The sequence below is a fragment of the Apium graveolens genome, chromosome 5, assembly GCF_009905375.1.
Source record: "Apium graveolens cultivar Ventura chromosome 5, ASM990537v1, whole genome shotgun sequence".
NCBI lineage: Eukaryota > Viridiplantae > Streptophyta > Magnoliopsida > Apiales > Apiaceae > Apium > Apium graveolens.
This window is the reverse complement of record NC_133651.1, coordinates 312,299,587-312,318,350: the sequence shown is the minus strand read 5'-3', so window position 1 is coordinate 312,318,350 and position 18,764 is coordinate 312,299,587. Positions and strand designations below refer to the sequence as shown.

Sequence of the window (18,764 nt, the reverse complement as noted above, 5' to 3'; positions counted from 1 at the left end):
CAGTGCGTCATTGTGGAGGTGATGCACCCACCGGGCGTCTGCTTCTCTGAAGGTGATGTACATGGACTCGCCCTTAAATATTTTGGGTAGTCGAGTTTCCACCCTATGAATATCGGTTAGAGGTCTGAACCGGGCTTCCCTTGCGTACCTTGCTAAGGCTCTGTTACTATATTCCATCCCAGGATCTCCTCCGTAGATTGCTCGGATGCTGCCATCCCTGACGAACTTATTTTCTTCCAGAGCTTCATTATTCGACCCCCGTAGGGCTCGACCTCCTTCTTTCTTTGCTCTGTCAGCGCCATCTTTATGCCTCATTACTTCCTTAACTACCTATTCGCCAAGATATCCTTCCTTGATAAGAGCTTCGATCTCGTCCTTTAGTTGCCGACACTCATGTATGTTGTGTCCAGATGGCTCATGGTATTCGCAATATTTCTTCTTATCTTTGCTTTACCATGATGATAGAGCCTCAGGCTTTCTAAACAGCCCTCTATTCTTGTTTACCTCAAAGATATGTTCAATAGACGCGACCAAAGGCAAATACCTGCTTGCTCTATGGTCATAGCTCGAGGGAGGGCTCCATTCCCTCCTCGTGGTCATGGCATTTACCCGATTTGGGCTTCGACTATTCCTTCTATATCTTGGGCTTGGAGACCTGTCTCTCATCCTTGCTTTGCTTCTCTGACTTGTTTGCGAAGTCGATTGCACTTCTGCCAGAGACTGTTCTATGGCTTTAAATGATTCTGCCAAAGCAAAGACATCCGCTAGAGTGGCCGGGTCTTTTCCTTGTAAATGCTTCCAGAAATCCGAGCCGACCCTTAGCCCTGCTATCAAAAAGCTTTTCAAAGCTTCATCCGAAGCCCCTCTTATGCTGGTGGACTCGGCATTGAATCTTTTAAAGTAGGTTATCAAGCTTTCATTTTCCCTTTGCCTAACGTTGGCAAGAGTTGTAACAGAGGGAGCATACCTCACGGCGGCTTGGAACTTGGTCAGGAACAGGGTCTTCATTTGGTCACAGGAAGTGACCACTCCCGGTCCGAACTTCTGAAACCATTGTTGGGCGCTCTCCCTAAAAGTCACCGCCAAGAGCCGACACCGAGCCAAGTTTGGGACTTGATACACGTCTATCTCTATATTGAATCAGCCCAAGAATTCCACAGGATCTGAGCTTCCATGGAAACGGAGATCGCTAGTAGTGTTGCGATATCCGGCCGGCAACTGTGCCTCTCTTACTGCCATAGAGAATGGAGAAGGAATTTCGGCCGTTGCCGTTACTCTTCCTTCCAAGTGGTTAAGCAGTCTTTTTAGATCATCCACATTGAAGGTTCCCACACCTAAGATAGTTTGCATGTGAGGCTGTGAACCTTGGGGCTGAGGCGGAGGTACTTCTGCCTGATTTCCACCTGGAGGAGCTTGTTGTTGGTTGGTGTTCTGGGCATCTTCAGGTATCACAATCACTTCTGGGTTTCGACCTTGATCTCCCCCAAGATTTTCTCCTTGACCTCGGCCGCGGCCCCAAGCTATCTCGTGATCATAATTTGCCACATCCATGTGATCATCATATTCGGCATAGTTATCGCTTTCTGCTCGGTTATACCAGCGAGTATCCCTGCGGCCACGATAGTTGTCGCGGCAATATCTATCTAAGTATCTACCTCGACCTTCGCCTCTTCCCCTCCATTAAGGTCTCCTCCAACGGTCACTTTCATATCCTCGACCATACCGGTCCACCGATCTGCGGGGAGGAGCTCTCTCATGATCGCGGTGCCGCTCCTAATTCTCATGGGAATTCAGGGGCACACACGTCGTACCATGGGGCGTCACATCTCCGCGATCAGCCTCTTTTTTCCATTCTAGAAGCAACATCCTTAGATCATCATCACCTAAGTGGATCCCCAAGCGATCCTTTAAAGCCGTGAAGCCTCGATGCCCATTGTCCGGCATGGACTCAGCTTACCGACGTTCCTCAAGACTATGCCCGGATCGGTGCGGGTGAGTAACCCCTCGGTTATCTGCCCGCAGTATTTCTCAACCATCAGCGTCCTCTTCCACAAGCTCGACGATCGGGGATACATCGTTAGAATAGTTCAGACATCGTGGGGTTATTGGCACACGTCCACCTTCAGTTCGACCGCGACCGGCCAAGGCATCTCTATCAGTCATGGGAGCATTCCCAGGTGCGTGAGCAACACGGTTATGGCGAAGGCCCCTTCTGGTCTTGCGTCGCTCCACGGTGCTCAGCCTTGAGTCGAAACCATTCAGAGCATCTCCCATGCGATACAGTTATTCCAACAAGTCAGCGTTGTTGATCAGCACAGGCGGCTGACCCCCAACATCTGAAGTGGGGCGATCAGTCATGGGTGGAACGTAGGGTTCATGGCGGTCATAGCCATGATCAGATTCTTCTTCAGAGCTTCCATCATAAAAACTTCCATCACGGTATTGAGACATCTTTCCTCCTAGATGCAAATCTTGATTAGCCCCTCCTTCTAGCGCCAATTTATTGACGGAGGAATTTGGGAGCAACAAAGTCTGAGGTTTATAGCCGGAAACAAGATCTGTGACGGTGGTTCTTCGTCGGAAACGTGAACAGTAATCGGTGGATCTGATGAACAGTGTTCGGAATATATGAACAGTGTTTTGGTGGTGGTGGTGATTGGTGGCTGAGATTGCTTAGGGTTAGTGGTGGCTCCTTTTGTGCTCTCGCTTCTGACCCCTTACAATTTGCCTACGTATCCCTATATATAGAAATCAAGCCAACATAGTTCTTGGGGAACAAGAAACCTAACGGGCTTAGATCTCTTGTCCTGAGGCCCAATAGGAAACCTACTGGAAACCGTCTTCTACTAGCTTTAGGAATGTCCGCCGATGAGGCCCAACCACAAAGGCCTAAGGCTCGTCCGCGGCTTCGAGACTTCACGGACAAGTGATCCCAAGTTTTTGGGTGCAAAGTGCAGGATACTCCGAAGTCTCCCAACGAGGACACCCGTTGACTACAGAGACAGAGCTCCTAAAGCACACACCAGAATTCACCCCACATCCCCAATGAGGACACTCATTGACTACACGAGAAGGCCTTCCGTCCAGGCATACCCCTGGAGGTCTCTGACCACGGACACCGCCTTCCTGTAGATGCACTACAGGAAGGAGTTATTCAATAGAGTACCTGCATCAAACAGGTTAGTAATAATAATCTCCATTTTCCTCGAATCCTCCAAAGAACCCATCTAAACATCCATGTTAAAAGCCTTCCTAAGATATCTTATTCACTCTGGGCGCGCCCTAAGATTTACCACAAGTGGGTATCTACCAGATAATTCCTCATCTTTCACCAAGTAATAGGGCGCGCCTTCTCCCTATGTTGAGGGCGCGCCTTCCTATACATAGAGCGCATCTCCGATTACCTTTACATCAGTCATCCATAATATAGGGCTCGTCCTTCCCATATACAGGGCGCGCTTATTTTCCTTCCATAAGGAAGGTAGTCTTATCTATTCCTGAATTTTAGTCATTTATACCTCAATTTTGACTATTATATCTGATTTCCATCTGAATAACGTTTATACCAATTTTTGGATATAACAAAAACCATATATATATATATATATATATATATGTCGTTAAACATAGTTATAATTTTCAAGTTATAATCTATCTATATTATTATTAAATTAAAATTTTATTATCGTAATGTCCCAATATATATTTATATTTCTTTTGATTAGATGACAAATTTTATTGAAAGAAATACATCGTCTGGTGCATATATTGTATTTCCATATAATTCATCTATGTGTATATCGACCTAGCAACAATAAAAATAATAAATAAGTTTCTTGCATCCTTGCGGGTATCCCTGGTCCCCGTTCAAGACGAGAATCAGAGAATAAAATAATTTTGATTCGAGAATCGGGTGGGGTAGCACTTCACAACCCCGAAGTGTAAAAAATGAATCAAGGTTATTACTGTAATTTCAACTGCTACACAAAACGAATTTTATTGTTTTGAACAATTATGAAAATAAAAGGCGTTAGACTTGTGGATCGATGCGGCGCAAGTGACAAGTGATCTAAAAATATATTAAGTTTTATTGGATCGGGGTTGGGTTGAGTTGGGTTTCGCTTCTTTGGGTGAAATTGAACCTATATCTTGTTTGAATATAACAGCCTTATGAATGTTAGCTTGAATAAGTTGGGTTAACAAATTTATAGTTTTTTTAATTAAGTGTAAGATATTTTTTATTTAAAATTTGAAGAATTAAAGTTTTAAAAGATAAAAAATACAAAAAAATGATAGGGGTTCAAAATTGATTTTCAAAAAAAATACAAAATGAAACGTGTCAAACTTTTATTTGTTAAATTAAATTGAACCCCCTATCCATTCAGACCGATTAGATTATTTCAAACTGCTATGCCGCGTCATTTGATAACATTTTTTCTACATTTTTTTTGTAACTCTAGTATTATTAAATTAAAAAAATATGTATAAAAAATCAATTTCCTTTATAAAATTGAAGATATTAAACAAAGTAACAAATCATTAAAATTTAAATATTTTAACTATCAACGTCCAATACTACTAGAGGAGTCACTACGTCATTGTTGGGCGTATACGGTATACCTTCCTCGGTGATTGATTGATAAAAATATTTCGGTTACAGTGGAGGAAAAACGGTGCTTATTTAGTTATTTGGGCCGATTCCAGAAAACGAAGAACAGGCCCAATTAAACGAGGGGGGCAAAAGACAGTTATTTAGTTTTGTGTGCCGAGCCCAGACGACGAAGAACAGGCCCAATTACACGTTATTGATACAACTTGATCACAATCTCTCAGACAGAAACGAAAGAGAGAAATTAGTGCAAGTTCCTTGTAAGTTACACAATAATCAATTCAATTAATATATACACACGCATACGTGTGTATATATATATATAATTTAATTGTTCTATTTATTCGTTAATTATGTATTATGTATTACAAATTGATTGTTTGTAATTGAAGTTGTTTAATTTTGTTATTATTACAGGGTTTAGGGTTTATCAATTTTGTTAAATCACTTTTGATGCATTAATCTGCTAATTGCATTGTAGATTGATTGCGCGATTGTTTGTTCCGAGTAGTCATGAGCTCGAGGTGATTTTCGATTGATTTCGTATTGTAATTGATGTTAGTTTGTGTGTGGGGGATTGTTATGAGTTGGATTAATGTTTTGAGAGGTATTGATGTTTTTGTTTTCGGTTTGGTTGTTTTTTAGGTCACGGTTGTGGTGCGATAATTGTGGATCAAATCGTGATACTCAAAGTCTCGATGATGGACGATTGTGAGTTTTTATATATTGTATATTTGTGAGCTTTACTGTTTATACTTTATAGTAATTATATGAGATTGTGTTGATTAAGAATGAATTGACAGTACGAATGTAGTGACGTTACGATGATATGCATATATGTGTTAAAATTTGGAGTTGAATGACATTGTTTTATTGTCTCTTTGTTAGTTAAATGTTATGGAGTGTAAACTATGAAAAAATGAATAATTTGATGCGTGTTAACGACCTCAGAAAGTGTGAATTTCTTATGCATTATCTATAACAATATTGGTGTGTGCGCTTTTTTTCTTTCTCAGATGCTGTGGTTTCTGTGGGAAAATCCTTGTTGAGGAGAATTACTCGGACGAAGTTACATTTGCTAAAGATGCTGCGGGACAGGTTTACATGACTTCTTTAAAAATAGTGTTGTTTTACATAGTTAGTAATAAGTCATATACCTTAATATAGTCGTTGCTGAAGAAAGGGACTTTCTAATCAGTACTAAGTTTAGATTCAATGCCTACTTAGAGACTTTTGAGGAATCCCATTAAAAATCAAGCCTTGTTGTGTGGACAAACCTTTTTGGGATTGATACTTTCTCTGGTCTGTTTTTTCAGTTGCCCAATATTTACAAAATAGATTATGTGGTTTGGATTTGGTAGGCATAAGATCATAATCATGTTTTAAATATTTGCAGTTTTGTATATGTAAGTGGGACATTCTTTTTTTTTAGAAAAAAATCTAATTAATTTATATCTGTTTTCGTATTTTTTTTCCTTTTATCGTAAGATCAGTTAAATGCATTGCGTAAAAAATAGTTGTATTTAGCAGGAGCTTATTCCTTTTTATTTTTCAGAGTCGAGCACAAGGAACACTGAATAGATTTGCCAGTGGGTACTCTGCTTCACGAGATAGGACATTAGATGGAGGTGAGTTAGTACTATGCTTCCCGGATCTTTTAGAATACATATCTAATTATTAGAATAATAACCACAAGTACCCTATGATGTATGACAAGGTCTATGGTTGAAACTTTGGGAACTTTTTCTCGGGTTAATTTTTATTAGATAAATTTTAATAAGTCAAGGTTCTCAAAGATTTACATATCCAATGTACTTAACCAGCAAGTTCTCAAAGATATGGTCATTAATTTATTATTTAATTTAGTTTTGTCCTTTTTTGTTCATATACTGTTTCAGCTTACGAAGATATGCAGTGGATGCTTTCATCTGTGTTTAATGATGATGACTCTAACGTACTTCGACGAGCAAGAAACTTCTATAGAGTATGTCCATTTGATGTTAGTTTATTTACTACTACTAGTAGGGGTTATCTGTAAGTTATAATTTTTGGTTTGTTCACTTGTGAAGATAGCACTAGAAAGAAATTTCACAAAGGGACGTCCGAAACAGCTAGTCGAGGCAGCTTGTCTTTATGTTGCCTGCCGGTAAGGAATATTGTTTCTAATTCAATGCTCTTTGACCTTTTTGTTTATGTTTCTGCTTTTGATATTGCTGTAAAAAAATATATTACTGACATGACTCACGAGAGAAACATAGTACTATCGAATAATTCGTAATTTGATTCCCTACAGAAGAGCAAGGGTGTGCCTGTGTGTGGGGTGGGAGGGGGTGTTAGGAGGGGAGATCTTTCGTAAGTAGTAAAATATCATTGTGCTATGTTGACTGTGTGATCATGATGATTTCTCACTGGTTTGTCTAAAATATTGTGTAGGACATCGGAGCCTGATCCTAAGCCATATCTTCTAATTGAGTTTGCAGAATTCTTGGGTAGAAATGTGTATGTATATTTTTCTTTCAAAATTATATGTATCTTGATCTGTTAATGCTTGCTCAAATCTAACCTCTCTTTCGTTGGCTTTTCTTCACGTGCGTACGTTTGTGTAAAATTTTGCAGATACGAGCTAGGCGCTGTATATTTAACGCTTGTTCAACAATTAAGTCTTCAGGATGTTCAGTCTATTCAGAAAGCAGTTGATCCAAGTCTTTTTATTCATCGGTTTGCAAATAGTAATTTTTCTGCATCTTAACTTAACACTCTTGATTTGGAGATAAATATTTTGACTTCTTTCGGTTCTTCATTTGCCAGTTTGTTGATTAATGTTCTACTTGGTTGATCCAAGTCTTTTTATTCATCGGTTTGCAAATAGTAATTTTTCTGCATCTTAACTTAACACTCTTGATTTGGAGATAAATATTTTGACTTCTTTTCGTTCTTCATTTGCTAGTTTGTTGTTTAATGTTCTACTTGCATTCCAACATTTAAGGTTGAAAGATTTATGTGTAAGATATGAATATGTGTGTGCATCTTTTGATCACTCCTTCGAAAGCTAGCTTTGCCAATAGAGAATGTACTAGTGCATTACCATGAGAGCCAAATGTGGAGAATGTTGGAAAACATAATCGAAGATATTTTATATGTATCATTAGATGCTTGAAGTATATTTACCTAATTATGAGAAAGTTGGGGTATTTATTTTATTATTTACATTTGCTAGATTGCAGCTAGCTATTATTAGCTAATTAGAATATTGGTTCTGATTTGGATATATATTTAAAATTTCGGAATGACCCCAAAGTGTTAAAACTTAAAAGGCCTTAATCCTTGTTAATTTGTGAAGCTTTTCGGTTCCTATATAGGTATTGTATTCTCCTACATATTAATTAGCTAATAGAAATAATAATAAAATTAAATGAAAATTTCTCCTTTATGATGGCTTGCATTCCATAATTTTATTGTTACACTTTGTGATTCGGTAACCTAGGTTAGTGGCTCTTCTCAGTATAATCACTTTAGTTCTTTATGTTAATTGTTTTTATCTTTCAGTTTTCTTCTTTATTTGCATCCTCCATCATGCTTCTGTTCAAGTGGAATTTCTGAGATATGAAGAGGTTAAAAATCTGATTGGGATTGCATATTGCAGGGTTATTGGGACAAACTGATATCAATGTTGAAACGACTGCACTTAAAATTATTGCCAGCATGAAGCGTGACTGGATGCAGGTATTGTCTGTTAATTCTTACATCAGTACATGAGATATTAAATGTGCAGCTAGTAGCTACTTCATCTGTTCCTATCCTTTAGTTGATCTAATTAACATACTTCCAGACGGGAAGAAAACCAAGTGGGCTATGTGGCGCAGCATTATACATATCAGCGATTTCACAGGGCTACAGCTATACTAAATCCCACATTGTAAGCATAACTCATTCCTTGGTTTGATGGACACGAATATCGGTCAATTTGTTTCCGTATGCCTATCTTTGTTATTGATCTCTAGCATCAGATTTCATTTAAAATCTTCATCTAAGTTTAGAGTTTCTCTCTTAGTCTACTACTAAGGTGCTTCCCCATTTGTAATGTTGGTTTTGTTTCAGGTAAAAGTTGTACATATCTGTGAAGCAACATTGACAAAGCGGTTGATTGAGTTTGAAAATACAGAATCAGGGAGCCTGACGGTAAGTTTGGTACACCTCACTAGGAGTATGTCTCATGGGAGATTTTGATTGTTTTTTAAAATTTATTGTTAGACATGAGTAATATTCATTTCAGATTCTATTATAACAGTATATTAATCAAACAAACACAGCCGTGCACACAAGAAAAATAATTATCGGATAAATTCTACTTCTAAAATTATGTTAACTTTGTAAAAAGAATTACTTATTATATTATTTGTAACCGCAACCGAAACCACTGGTTCTGCTGTTGTTACCGTTTTCAATTTTTATAACCAAAGATATATATGGTTCTGGTTTTGTCCCAAAACCCAGTCGAACTGAACCATGCTCTACCCTATTGACGTCTTCTCCTTGGTAGTGTATCTGATGACGTTGGTATTTTGGATCAGTTGCAGTTCTGTATCTTTATGTTCCACTCTTCAAAAAGAAAAACAAATTGATTTTATCTGACCAGGTCTGATTTTTCATTTTCCTTGTTTATATATTTTACTTTGTGACAGATTGACGAGTTCACCCAAAAAGCAGAAAAACTGGATGCAGAGCTTAGGTCCGTGGGACAAACTACCATTGGCATCAAATCCTCCGATGGAGGTGAAGTGCTTTGTAAGCATAAGGGGGAACCTACATTTGCTCATGGACTCTGTAGAAATTGCTATACAGAAGTAACTCCTTGATTTTAAACTTCTTTGAAAAGAATTCAGTTTTGAACACTTTTATCTATGTTTTTCTGATTGTTACAGTTTATGAATTTTTCTGGAGGACTGGATGGAGAGTCAGAACCTCCAGCTTTTCAGCGTGCACAGCAGGAAAGAATGGAGAAAGAGTATGCTGAGAAAAATGTTCTCGACTCAAGTTGTGATATCATGGCTGTCCCAGGGCCAAACAGTAACTATATAGAAGTACCTACCACAATTTTTCTTTCTGTCTCTTCAAGTAATTTAATTAAAATGCACGAGAAAATGACATGTTTTTTTATGTAATATCATTCTTGAAATGAGCTATTTATATGTGCATTGTTTAAATTGAACAATTGTTCTAAGTCTGGTGGGCCGTCTAGTACATAACCAGATAGTCGAACACATTCACACACCAACCTTGTCTTTAACAAGGTTTGAATGCTTGACATCCTGTAGAGGGAGGGAGGGAGGGAGGGAGATACCATAGACCAAGAGGTCTTTGGTACACACGCACAGACGTACATGAGTTCAAAAATGGTGTCAGGGAACCAGTTTATGTTGGACATTGGTACTTGGAAGTGATAATATTATGTAAATTAGGAAAAAACTCTTCCCTGCGCTCAAGTTCAGTTTTGAGTTCACATGCTGTATCTGTTCTGTTTGGTTCAATACGGGTTTCTTATGTTCTTACTCATGATCAAACCGACTATCACAAAGAAAAACAATCGTAAAAACCTTCAACTGAATCAAGTTATCATCTGTTATTTTATTCTTCATGTTTATGGTTCAGAGAATTCAATTCATTCTATAATTTTCTTCTACTGATTTGATTTTATTTTTATCTAGTATGACCAAAGATCAGAGATTCCAGGGGAAAGCAGAGATGAAAATCTGCCATTTACAGAGGATGATAATGCTGGTAACCTTCCTGTTGATCCCTGCATGACAATTAATGTCGCTACATGTGTTATTTTAGGACCCCAGACGCGGACATGTGCTGCTGTGCATAAGATGTTTTTTGAAAATCTTGAATTTCAGGGGGTGCTACCAAGCATGTGCCTATTGATGATGCTTCTTTTAGCAAATTGCACGGTGCTGATAATATGAGTTGTAAATCACCTGAATCAGAAACCCTGTCTGATATTGAAGATCTTGAGGTTTGCAATCTACTCTCTTTACAACTCGTAACCCTTGTGTTCTTCCTTTGTAGCTTATTCTCTTGGGGCAATGTCATTTGTATGTAATGTACTGTAACAAGTGCATTTAGTTCAAATGGAAGACTATGCAAATAGAAGTAAAAACAAGGTGCAAATAATTTAACTTTAGATTCTCAAGAATAGCTAAACAATCAAGAGATGGTGAAGGGGCTCCATGTGCTATTTCAGGTCTAGAGTTTGATTTCACCTCTCTCCCCTATACTCTAACATCTGACAAACATGGTTAGTTCTAATATTTATTTCATTACAGTAAAAGTAATTAAATTTGCAAATTTGGATGAATTGTGAAATCTAGGAATATGTATCTGATACGCAAATGCTTCTGTCGAATTGTTATTCTGTGATGTCCTTCAATCTTTATCCATTAATATATTTAACTTTCAAAATTTTTGGATACACATGGATTCTAGAATTCATTGTAGCAATTTTCCTCTGCCATATTTCGATGCTTTCTTTCCCTTTTAAGGTGTTCTAAAATAAATATTATGTTTCATCTGGTAGTCTATTGACTCATACTTTCTTAGGTATCTGCACATGAAATAATGATATGTAAGAGATCTGCACATGGAATTAAGATTATGCAAAAACCTAGAACTTTGTGTATGAGAAAGGATAGAGAAATTAAGAAAGTCCGTGATACAAAAATTACTAGTAGAGTTAATTTAAGCCATTCAGAAGTGTGATTTGTTAATGTTGATTATTAAATTAATCACATTTAGAAAAGAAGATAACTCTTTCGAACATAAAAGGGAATGTAACTTTTTCAAAAATTTATAAAAGCGTGTTAATCCATACAGGAGCAGTTATTAACAGGATGCAAGTGTGAAATGAGTACACCATTTCTTATAAATGTGGGTTTGGAATAGAATTAAAGAGTAGTGAAGCTGAAAACCAAATGGCAACTGTATGATTAAATGTAAAATTCTAATCGTGTTGGTAAAGGAATTAAAAAATTTAATTGATATCTCGATTAAGCTCTCTAAAGAGAAAAAGAGGGGATTTCAGTTATATATATGTCAAGTCTGACAGGCATGACGAGCTTACAACGACTAGAACTCGCATAATGAAAGAACATGGAATACTTGTGTAATTTATGTGACTAGGTATGGTGGTATTTGGCTGTAGTCTGTATCCTTCTATTATATGATACTAGCTTATAACATGTGCAATGCACGGATTTTTATTTTTAACTTTTCAAAATTATCTTTCATGACTAAATTTTATTTTGTACCGAGTTCGATTTGTATTAGATTGATTTTAATATGTTATTGTCGGAAAAAAGGATTTATTAATTTGACAGATACAACTAAAAAAGAATCAAATTGAAGTTGGAACAAATAAAAAAAGTAGATTTATCGAGTTTTGTTTGATTTTATTCCGGATCTATATTGAGTTCTAGAAATCAGATTTTGACGATTTTACGGTTCACACGAAGCTCATGAAATCATTTTTGATTTAGTGGTGTTTTTAAAAATTATTATCAAACTATAATTATCCACTAACTAAAGAGAAAAGATAGTTACGAATTTTACAGTGATAATGCTATTTAATTTAGGACATGTACTTATTTTTGGTTTAAATCAATAAAAAATAGAATATTCCTTTATTTTAGATCCAATGACTATCACCTATTTATTTCAAGATCTAACAGTCATTATATTTGGTCGTCATGGACCAAACTTTTGGATAAGATCCCTATTAAGCATGATATAATGATATGCGAAATGACATTACAAAGTCAAATTGCCAACTAAGTTACATTTTAATTCTTGTTTTCTAGTTTAGAATTTGTAGTATCAATACTATATCTGGATGGGCTCCATGGGCCATCATCTATCTTAATTGAATTGTTTCTCACAGTTTTCTTGTTTAGGTAGATAACTACATTCACACTGCGGAGGAGACACAATACAAAAAGATCATCTGGGAAGAATTGAATAGAGAATATGTTGAGGTAATATGATTTAAATTTACCTTTTGCTTTGGCAGTTGCTCAAGTTTTGATATTTGGATCAAAGCCTTTTAACATTAGCCTGCAGATTTAGACTAGCCAGTGATTCAGATGTTTTTGCCACCAAAAATGTCTTTGTGCCTGCTTGCGTCTAGGAAACCACGGGCCTCGACGCACAGGTGACAGGGCCCTTACCTAGGTGTCTTTTTCTTTTTTGCTAAATTCCTTACCTAGGTGTCTATAAGCCACTGGTCGGACAAACTTAAGTTTCAGTATTCAACTGAACTTTAAAAAATCAATGTAAAAATTTAGCTGTTTTCCTTGAAATTTTCCAAAAAAGGGAAATACTTGAATCATGCTTAAGCACTTAAGTGAGACCTGTCACTTAGAAAGTCGGGTGCTTTGTTCACTGGAAGAACAAGCTCGATTGACATGGTAAATGTGCAATATGGAACTGTGAAGTTAAAATTTGAATAAGATGTCAAACTTTTTTGCAAGAGAACACAAGACTTTCTTAATTAATGCATGTTTTATAGTCCATTTGCCTTGGCTTCTCCAGACGTAATAAGAAGCTATTCCAGGCTTTTTCATTTAGAAGTATAGTTTAGTAAAACTACTTCAGCTTTTTATTAGCTGGAAAAGCTCATTTAGAAAAAGCTACAATTGGTAACATATGTGGAATGCAGCTTGCACAACCATGAAATATTATATGTATATATAGAGCATGCTTCAATGAGCAACTCACATATCCAGGTAACCTATTAACTTTTCATCACAGCCGTTGCCTTGCATGAGGTTAGATGGATGCTGTCCTGGAAGTTATCTTTCTTAACGTCGCCAAAGAACTGACTGTTATTAAAAAACAATGTTTTTAATTATAATTATTAATATTAATTGTAAAGTTTTACAAATGCTATATATTGTGCAACTTTTTAATGAAAAAATTAGAATAATATGTTTACTTACGGTAAGCCTTTTATAGAACATATGTTATATTTACAGTACTAATAAATACTAAACACAAATTACATACACTTATTATTTATTTTACAGCACATGTTTAATTTTTTTACAGAACAATAAAAAATATAATAAAATTGAATTACTGAATTTACATGAATATTGTACAGAATATTAAAAATGTAGTATAGTACTTAAAACTAGGGAACACAAATTAAATTATAGAACACTACAAAACATGTAAAATTTATAAAACACAAAATTACAGAATACAAAATATATAAGATAAAAGAATTTCAAAAAATAAGAGAACACTTAAAATGAAAAATATAAAAACTATCAAATGAAAAATATAAAACATGCATGATTGAATTTTTAAAACACTAAAAAGTAATGTCATCAAGTCTGAGGTGTTGGTTCCTAGGTTACTCGATTAAGGGAGTTCCCTACAGAACCCTTCCCTAGATATGTATGTATGTATATATTAAATATTGTTTTGATTATTAACTTACCCTTTTATTATATATTTACCAAACACTTATTATCTTTTATTCACCACACTTCTTCTCACTGCACTTTCCCCCACAGCAGATTGGGGGACAGCAATGCTAAAGTGGTTCTTAGAATATGCTATGGTCCCCTAAACCTCTTCCCGCTAATTTATCTTCCCAGCCTCCCTTCGTTATCAGATTCTACCTGTCACTCACATATGTATAGACCCTTTCTATTCTAAACTCATAACGATAGAGTAATTTGATGAAAAAGTAGCTTACCATGAAACGAACCATTAAAACTTTTAACAAGGTTGTGTTTGGTTTTCTAAAATGATGTGCTGGAATTAGTTGTGGGGCTACTTTGTTGACTTGCAAGTATACTCTGTTTTTGCTTCTTGTTTGATACCCACTTATTAAAAGAATGTTAATATTTGTTTCTTACATTTTATGTGAGTTTACTTTGTTGCCAGCCTAAAAAATTTCACCAAGTTCATCATTTGCTTCTTACAAGATCTGATTTCCTTCACAATCTTTTGTTCTCCCTTAAACATATAATTTCTACTATGATCTTCTATTACGTTCCACCCTATGTACATCTATTTTAAATGTACCAACTGATCTAGCTCTTCTATTTTCCTCATCATGGGAAATTTTTGTGGTCTTTTTTTTTAATTTTTTCATGTTTCCTTCCTTTCCCGGTAGAGTAGCCAACTATCTTTTTGATTGGTTGGTTCCTGCACAATAATGTTTGTTACCTGTTACTGCCTTTCATAATAGTGTAAATAATTGCCGACTGGATATTTAGGAACAATTAGCCAAGGAAGCTGCTGCAGCTGCTGCAAAGGAGGCTTATGAGGCACACTTGCGGAATTGTCCCGAGGACATGGAGGATGCTAGAAAGCTTGCAGCAGATGTTGCAGCAGCCATGGAACAATCAAAAAAGGTAACCTCCCGATAATATAAATTTTATATCATGAATGGTTTCATATTTATCACATTCTTCAGTTATACAGCTAATTAAAAATTAAGTCCGTTTGAGATCCTACAGGGATTTTGCATAGCCATGCTTATTTAATGGAAAGAGATTATATGTTTTTGCTGACTCTACGGAAATCCTATATCACATTTGCAACCAAAGGCAAATCATTACACTCCCATTTTGACCCAAACACAAGTACTGAAAAGTACCTTATTAAATATCTCAGCTCCCATAAAAGATTTTAATGAGTCTGGAACTTTGAATTTCTTTTTCTTGAACAAGAGAGCATACTGCCTAACATCAAACATATAGTATATAATTTTTGGTATGTCCAGCATGACATTACAACTTGCGTTAATCTGTAATTACAATAATGCTGTACTACAATTGATATTTGCTGCGATAAATTAATTGTATTTTCTATTCGATATAGTGATTTATACCTCATTGAGAATTTTTTGATCTTCCTCTGCACCTTGGTCTTGTAATTTTGGATTTGATGCTCTACCTAGTTATTTACGTCACTGATCCTAGTGATTGCTAAAGCGTGGGCAACGAACTTGTTTTACTATTGTTTAAAGTAACTATTGTACCTACCATTTTGTGCAAATAATCGTGTGGACTTGTTTACGCTAAAGTCTCAACAGTAATTATCGTTAGTAGGAATAACTATTTCAGTTGCCATCACCAACTTTGCTGAAGTGCAATTGAATCTTGCACCTATTTAATGTCTTTAGGGTATTGATAAAGTTACAATTTTGATATCCATCTCCCCTCTAAAAGCTTTAGAGAATGATATTCATCCACCAACGACCACCACTGATGACATCCTTTAACACTGGATCTTCATTTGCAGGAAAGGCGTTTAAAAAGAGCAGCAGAGGCTAAAAATGCAGCTCCTCCTCAAACTGCTGCAGAGGCAACACGCCAAATGATTCGTAAGAAGGTACTTTTTACAGAAAATATTTATTGACCAGACTCATATTTACTGAAGTTTCTTGTCAAAATCATGGTAATCAATAAAAGATATCAAATATCACGAACTAGGGACTTCAATAAATTTTTACTCATAAAAAACATCTTTGTTACTCGGATTTGGCTAGAAGTGTTTAATACTGATACGTGTCTAAGTGTCGGACTCAGCAACATTTTGAAAAATGTTAATGTTTTTAGCCTAAACCAAATTTCCTAGTCCAAGTGTAGCGTATTACAACAATTGAACTTCAATTTTAGAACATTTCAAATAAAAACTTCAATTGTAGGCATCATCAACAATTTATCTTAAAAATACATATCTGTTTACTTAAAATTACAGACAGGCCCGTGAAATATTAATAAAGCCTGTCACTCCCCTTATACGCGAGGGGCTAAAATATTGTGCTTCATCCCTAGTTCGTACCCTATATCAACAGAGGCAAGTAAATAAAACCTAAACCAGGCTAAATAAATAAAACCAAACCAACATCTAATTAAACCTGGTCCGATGATAGAATTGTATGTGCTTAGATATATAGAAACTAGAAGTTACTATAACTATACAGCTTTGTAGTAACTTCTAGTTTCTACATATCTAAGGTCTTGTGTGTCTAAATAATGAAATACTTTTAAGTGTATGGTCTGTTGTAGAATTCACATGTCTTAATTAGTCTCTTACTGATGTTATGAACAATATATGTAAACATAATAAGTAAACTTATGGTGGTAGGTATTTCTGCTACTGGAAATTACAGAAATTTAATATTTTTTGAGCCAACTTAAGCTCTTACGTATTAAATCCTATATTTTGGTTACACCTTTTTTTTGAAAAGCCCATTCATTGATTAAAAGAAAATCCTCCGATTATAGCAGGAGGGAACACGACAACAACACAGAAAAACTGAACAAACGAAAGGCTAGAGCAAAACTAAACCCTAAACAAAGACTCATCTAGACCTTAAGGCAAACACCTAAGAGAACACTAATAACCATCTCCAACTAATCTTAAAGTTTTTCTGAAGCAGCATTTATATATTCCAAAGCTTAGCTTTCCGTGTGTGTGTGTTGTGCTAGTACGGTATGTTAAGAGATTATTTTGTTGTATTGTTGTTGCTAATATCTTGAAATGCAACGCATGTTTTAATTTTATTTGTGATTTCTTTGTGCAGAGGCTTGCATCAAAAATCAACTATGATGTATTGGACGAGCTTTTTAATGACTCTGTATGTTTATTTTTATTTTCAAATTTGCATTGTTCAACTGTATGCTTTTTTGACTTAATATGTAGGGGCATATAATGACTTGTGTACAGCATGAGTTTAATCACCTGCGGGTCCTTTGTTTATTGTAAACTTTACTTTTCCCAACAGCTCTCTCCGGATAACAAGAAAAGCCGTCCTATTGACGAGGTGGACAACAGCGGAACTGAATACTTGAAGAAGAACAGTAAGCAAAATGACTCTGAACCGGTTCCAGAAACCGAGTACGAAGGCGGAGCAGAGGAATTTTCTGAGGATTTGCATTATGATAATGTTGAAGAAGACTACACAGATAATTACGAATATGATGATGGTGATTTTTTTTAAATGATTGAGATACCTATTCTTTCGACTGCAAAAAGAAGGAAGACGATAGATAGCTGGGGAAGTTGCCAGATCTTAATTTTCTATGTAGCATTGTTCACTTGAAATTCATAATACTATAGGGAAAATAATAAAAGCATCAGTTGAGATGCTCTTTCATTATTTTAGTCAGATTTTAGGGTGTAAGATGACTGAAACTAAGGGTGTGTTTGGTATTGCTGTTGCAGACACCAACAGCAGCGAAAGCTGAAAAGCAGTTAAAAAACTGTTTGGTAAAATTTAAAAGCCGCTTTTCGGAAAAGTGATTTTGGCCTAAAAGCTGCTGTTAAAGAAATTAAGTCCCCCCAAGCTTTTAGAAAAAACTGTTTTTCAGCTGTTGCGGGATGCTTCCCGCAACAGCTGATTTCACCATCAAACCTTACCTAAAGCATCATTATTTTTAATTTTTTGCATCAACACATATACGTATCAAAAAAATTACTAAACAGTCATTTGATTTTTACAACAGCACTTTTTTTAGCAGTACTTTTTCTAACAGCACAGCAATTTAAAACAGCAATCCCAAACAGAGCATATTTGTAATTGTTTTGTGTGGCCTTAATCTCTGTATGTGAAAGCATTCTAATGAATAACAGTAATTTATTTATTTAATTAAATACGGTCATTTGTTTTGATCACATGTTACATTAGTACTAAGCAGGGGTCTTATATTTTCTTTTATGGTTTCTTAACGTACTAGTGTGGATTTGAACACTGATTATGATGATATAGATGCTAGCATACGTGCATGCCTTGTTACCAGAGAATCTAAACTGAGTCTGCAAACGTCGGTGGCGATCAGCCGTGATGTGATAGAATAATGTCGAATTTCGGCTATAAAATTTTTTATGGCTTTTTTAGGTATGTACTTATATTTTTATTAATGGGCCTTTTCCACCCCCTAAACTACATAAATTTTTTCACTAGGGGGTAATTGAAACTGAAGCTAACAAAAAAAATTAGCATAAAATGCATGACTTGGTTTTGTAAAAGTTTAAATAGTAACTGAAGTTTGGTTCAGTTTTATTTAAATAACCTTGGTACAGCCAAAATAATATGAGCTTCAATAAAAATATTATTATAAAAATATTTATCAAT

General features: G+C 35.8%; 1 protein-coding gene across 2 annotated transcripts; it reads left to right on the top strand.

The window, feature by feature from the left end:
• Positions 1 to 4,824: 4,824 nt before the first annotated feature.
• On the top strand, positions 4,825 to 17,794 carry LOC141659426 (transcription factor IIIB 60 kDa subunit). 2 transcript variants are annotated; one of them, XM_074466287.1, is made up of 21 exons: positions 4,825 to 4,869; positions 5,027 to 5,133; positions 5,255 to 5,320; positions 5,626 to 5,707; positions 6,165 to 6,237; positions 6,508 to 6,593; positions 6,679 to 6,755; positions 7,043 to 7,108; positions 7,226 to 7,338; positions 8,253 to 8,332; positions 8,439 to 8,525; positions 8,708 to 8,788; positions 9,292 to 9,453; positions 9,532 to 9,690; positions 10,315 to 10,387; positions 10,507 to 10,625; positions 12,559 to 12,639; positions 14,896 to 15,033; positions 15,926 to 16,015; positions 17,214 to 17,267; positions 17,415 to 17,794. In XM_074466287.1, the coding sequence occupies exons 2-21, from the start codon at positions 5,123 to 5,125 to the stop codon at positions 17,628 to 17,630; spliced, it is 1,914 nt and encodes a 637-aa protein (XP_074322388.1). In that variant the 5' UTR covers positions 4,825 to 4,869; positions 5,027 to 5,122; the 3' UTR covers positions 17,631 to 17,794. The 2 variants fall into 2 exon arrangements, with proteins under 2 accessions (XP_074322388.1, XP_074322389.1); XM_074466288.1 differs by having other exon boundaries at positions 4,826 to 4,869; positions 5,091 to 5,133.
• The last annotated feature ends 970 nt before the right edge of the window (positions 17,795 to 18,764 follow it).

Bases quoted from the DNA above. Each gene is read 5' to 3' on its own strand.
- LOC141659426 (XM_074466287.1), top strand. The intron at 5,321-5,625 runs GTGAGTTTTTAT...TTTCTTTCTCAG, and splicing joins AGTCTCGATGATGGACGATT to ATGCTGTGGTTTCTGTGGGA. The intron at 6,756-7,042 runs GTAAGGAATATT...AATATTGTGTAG, and splicing joins TGTCTTTATGTTGCCTGCCG to GACATCGGAGCCTGATCCTA.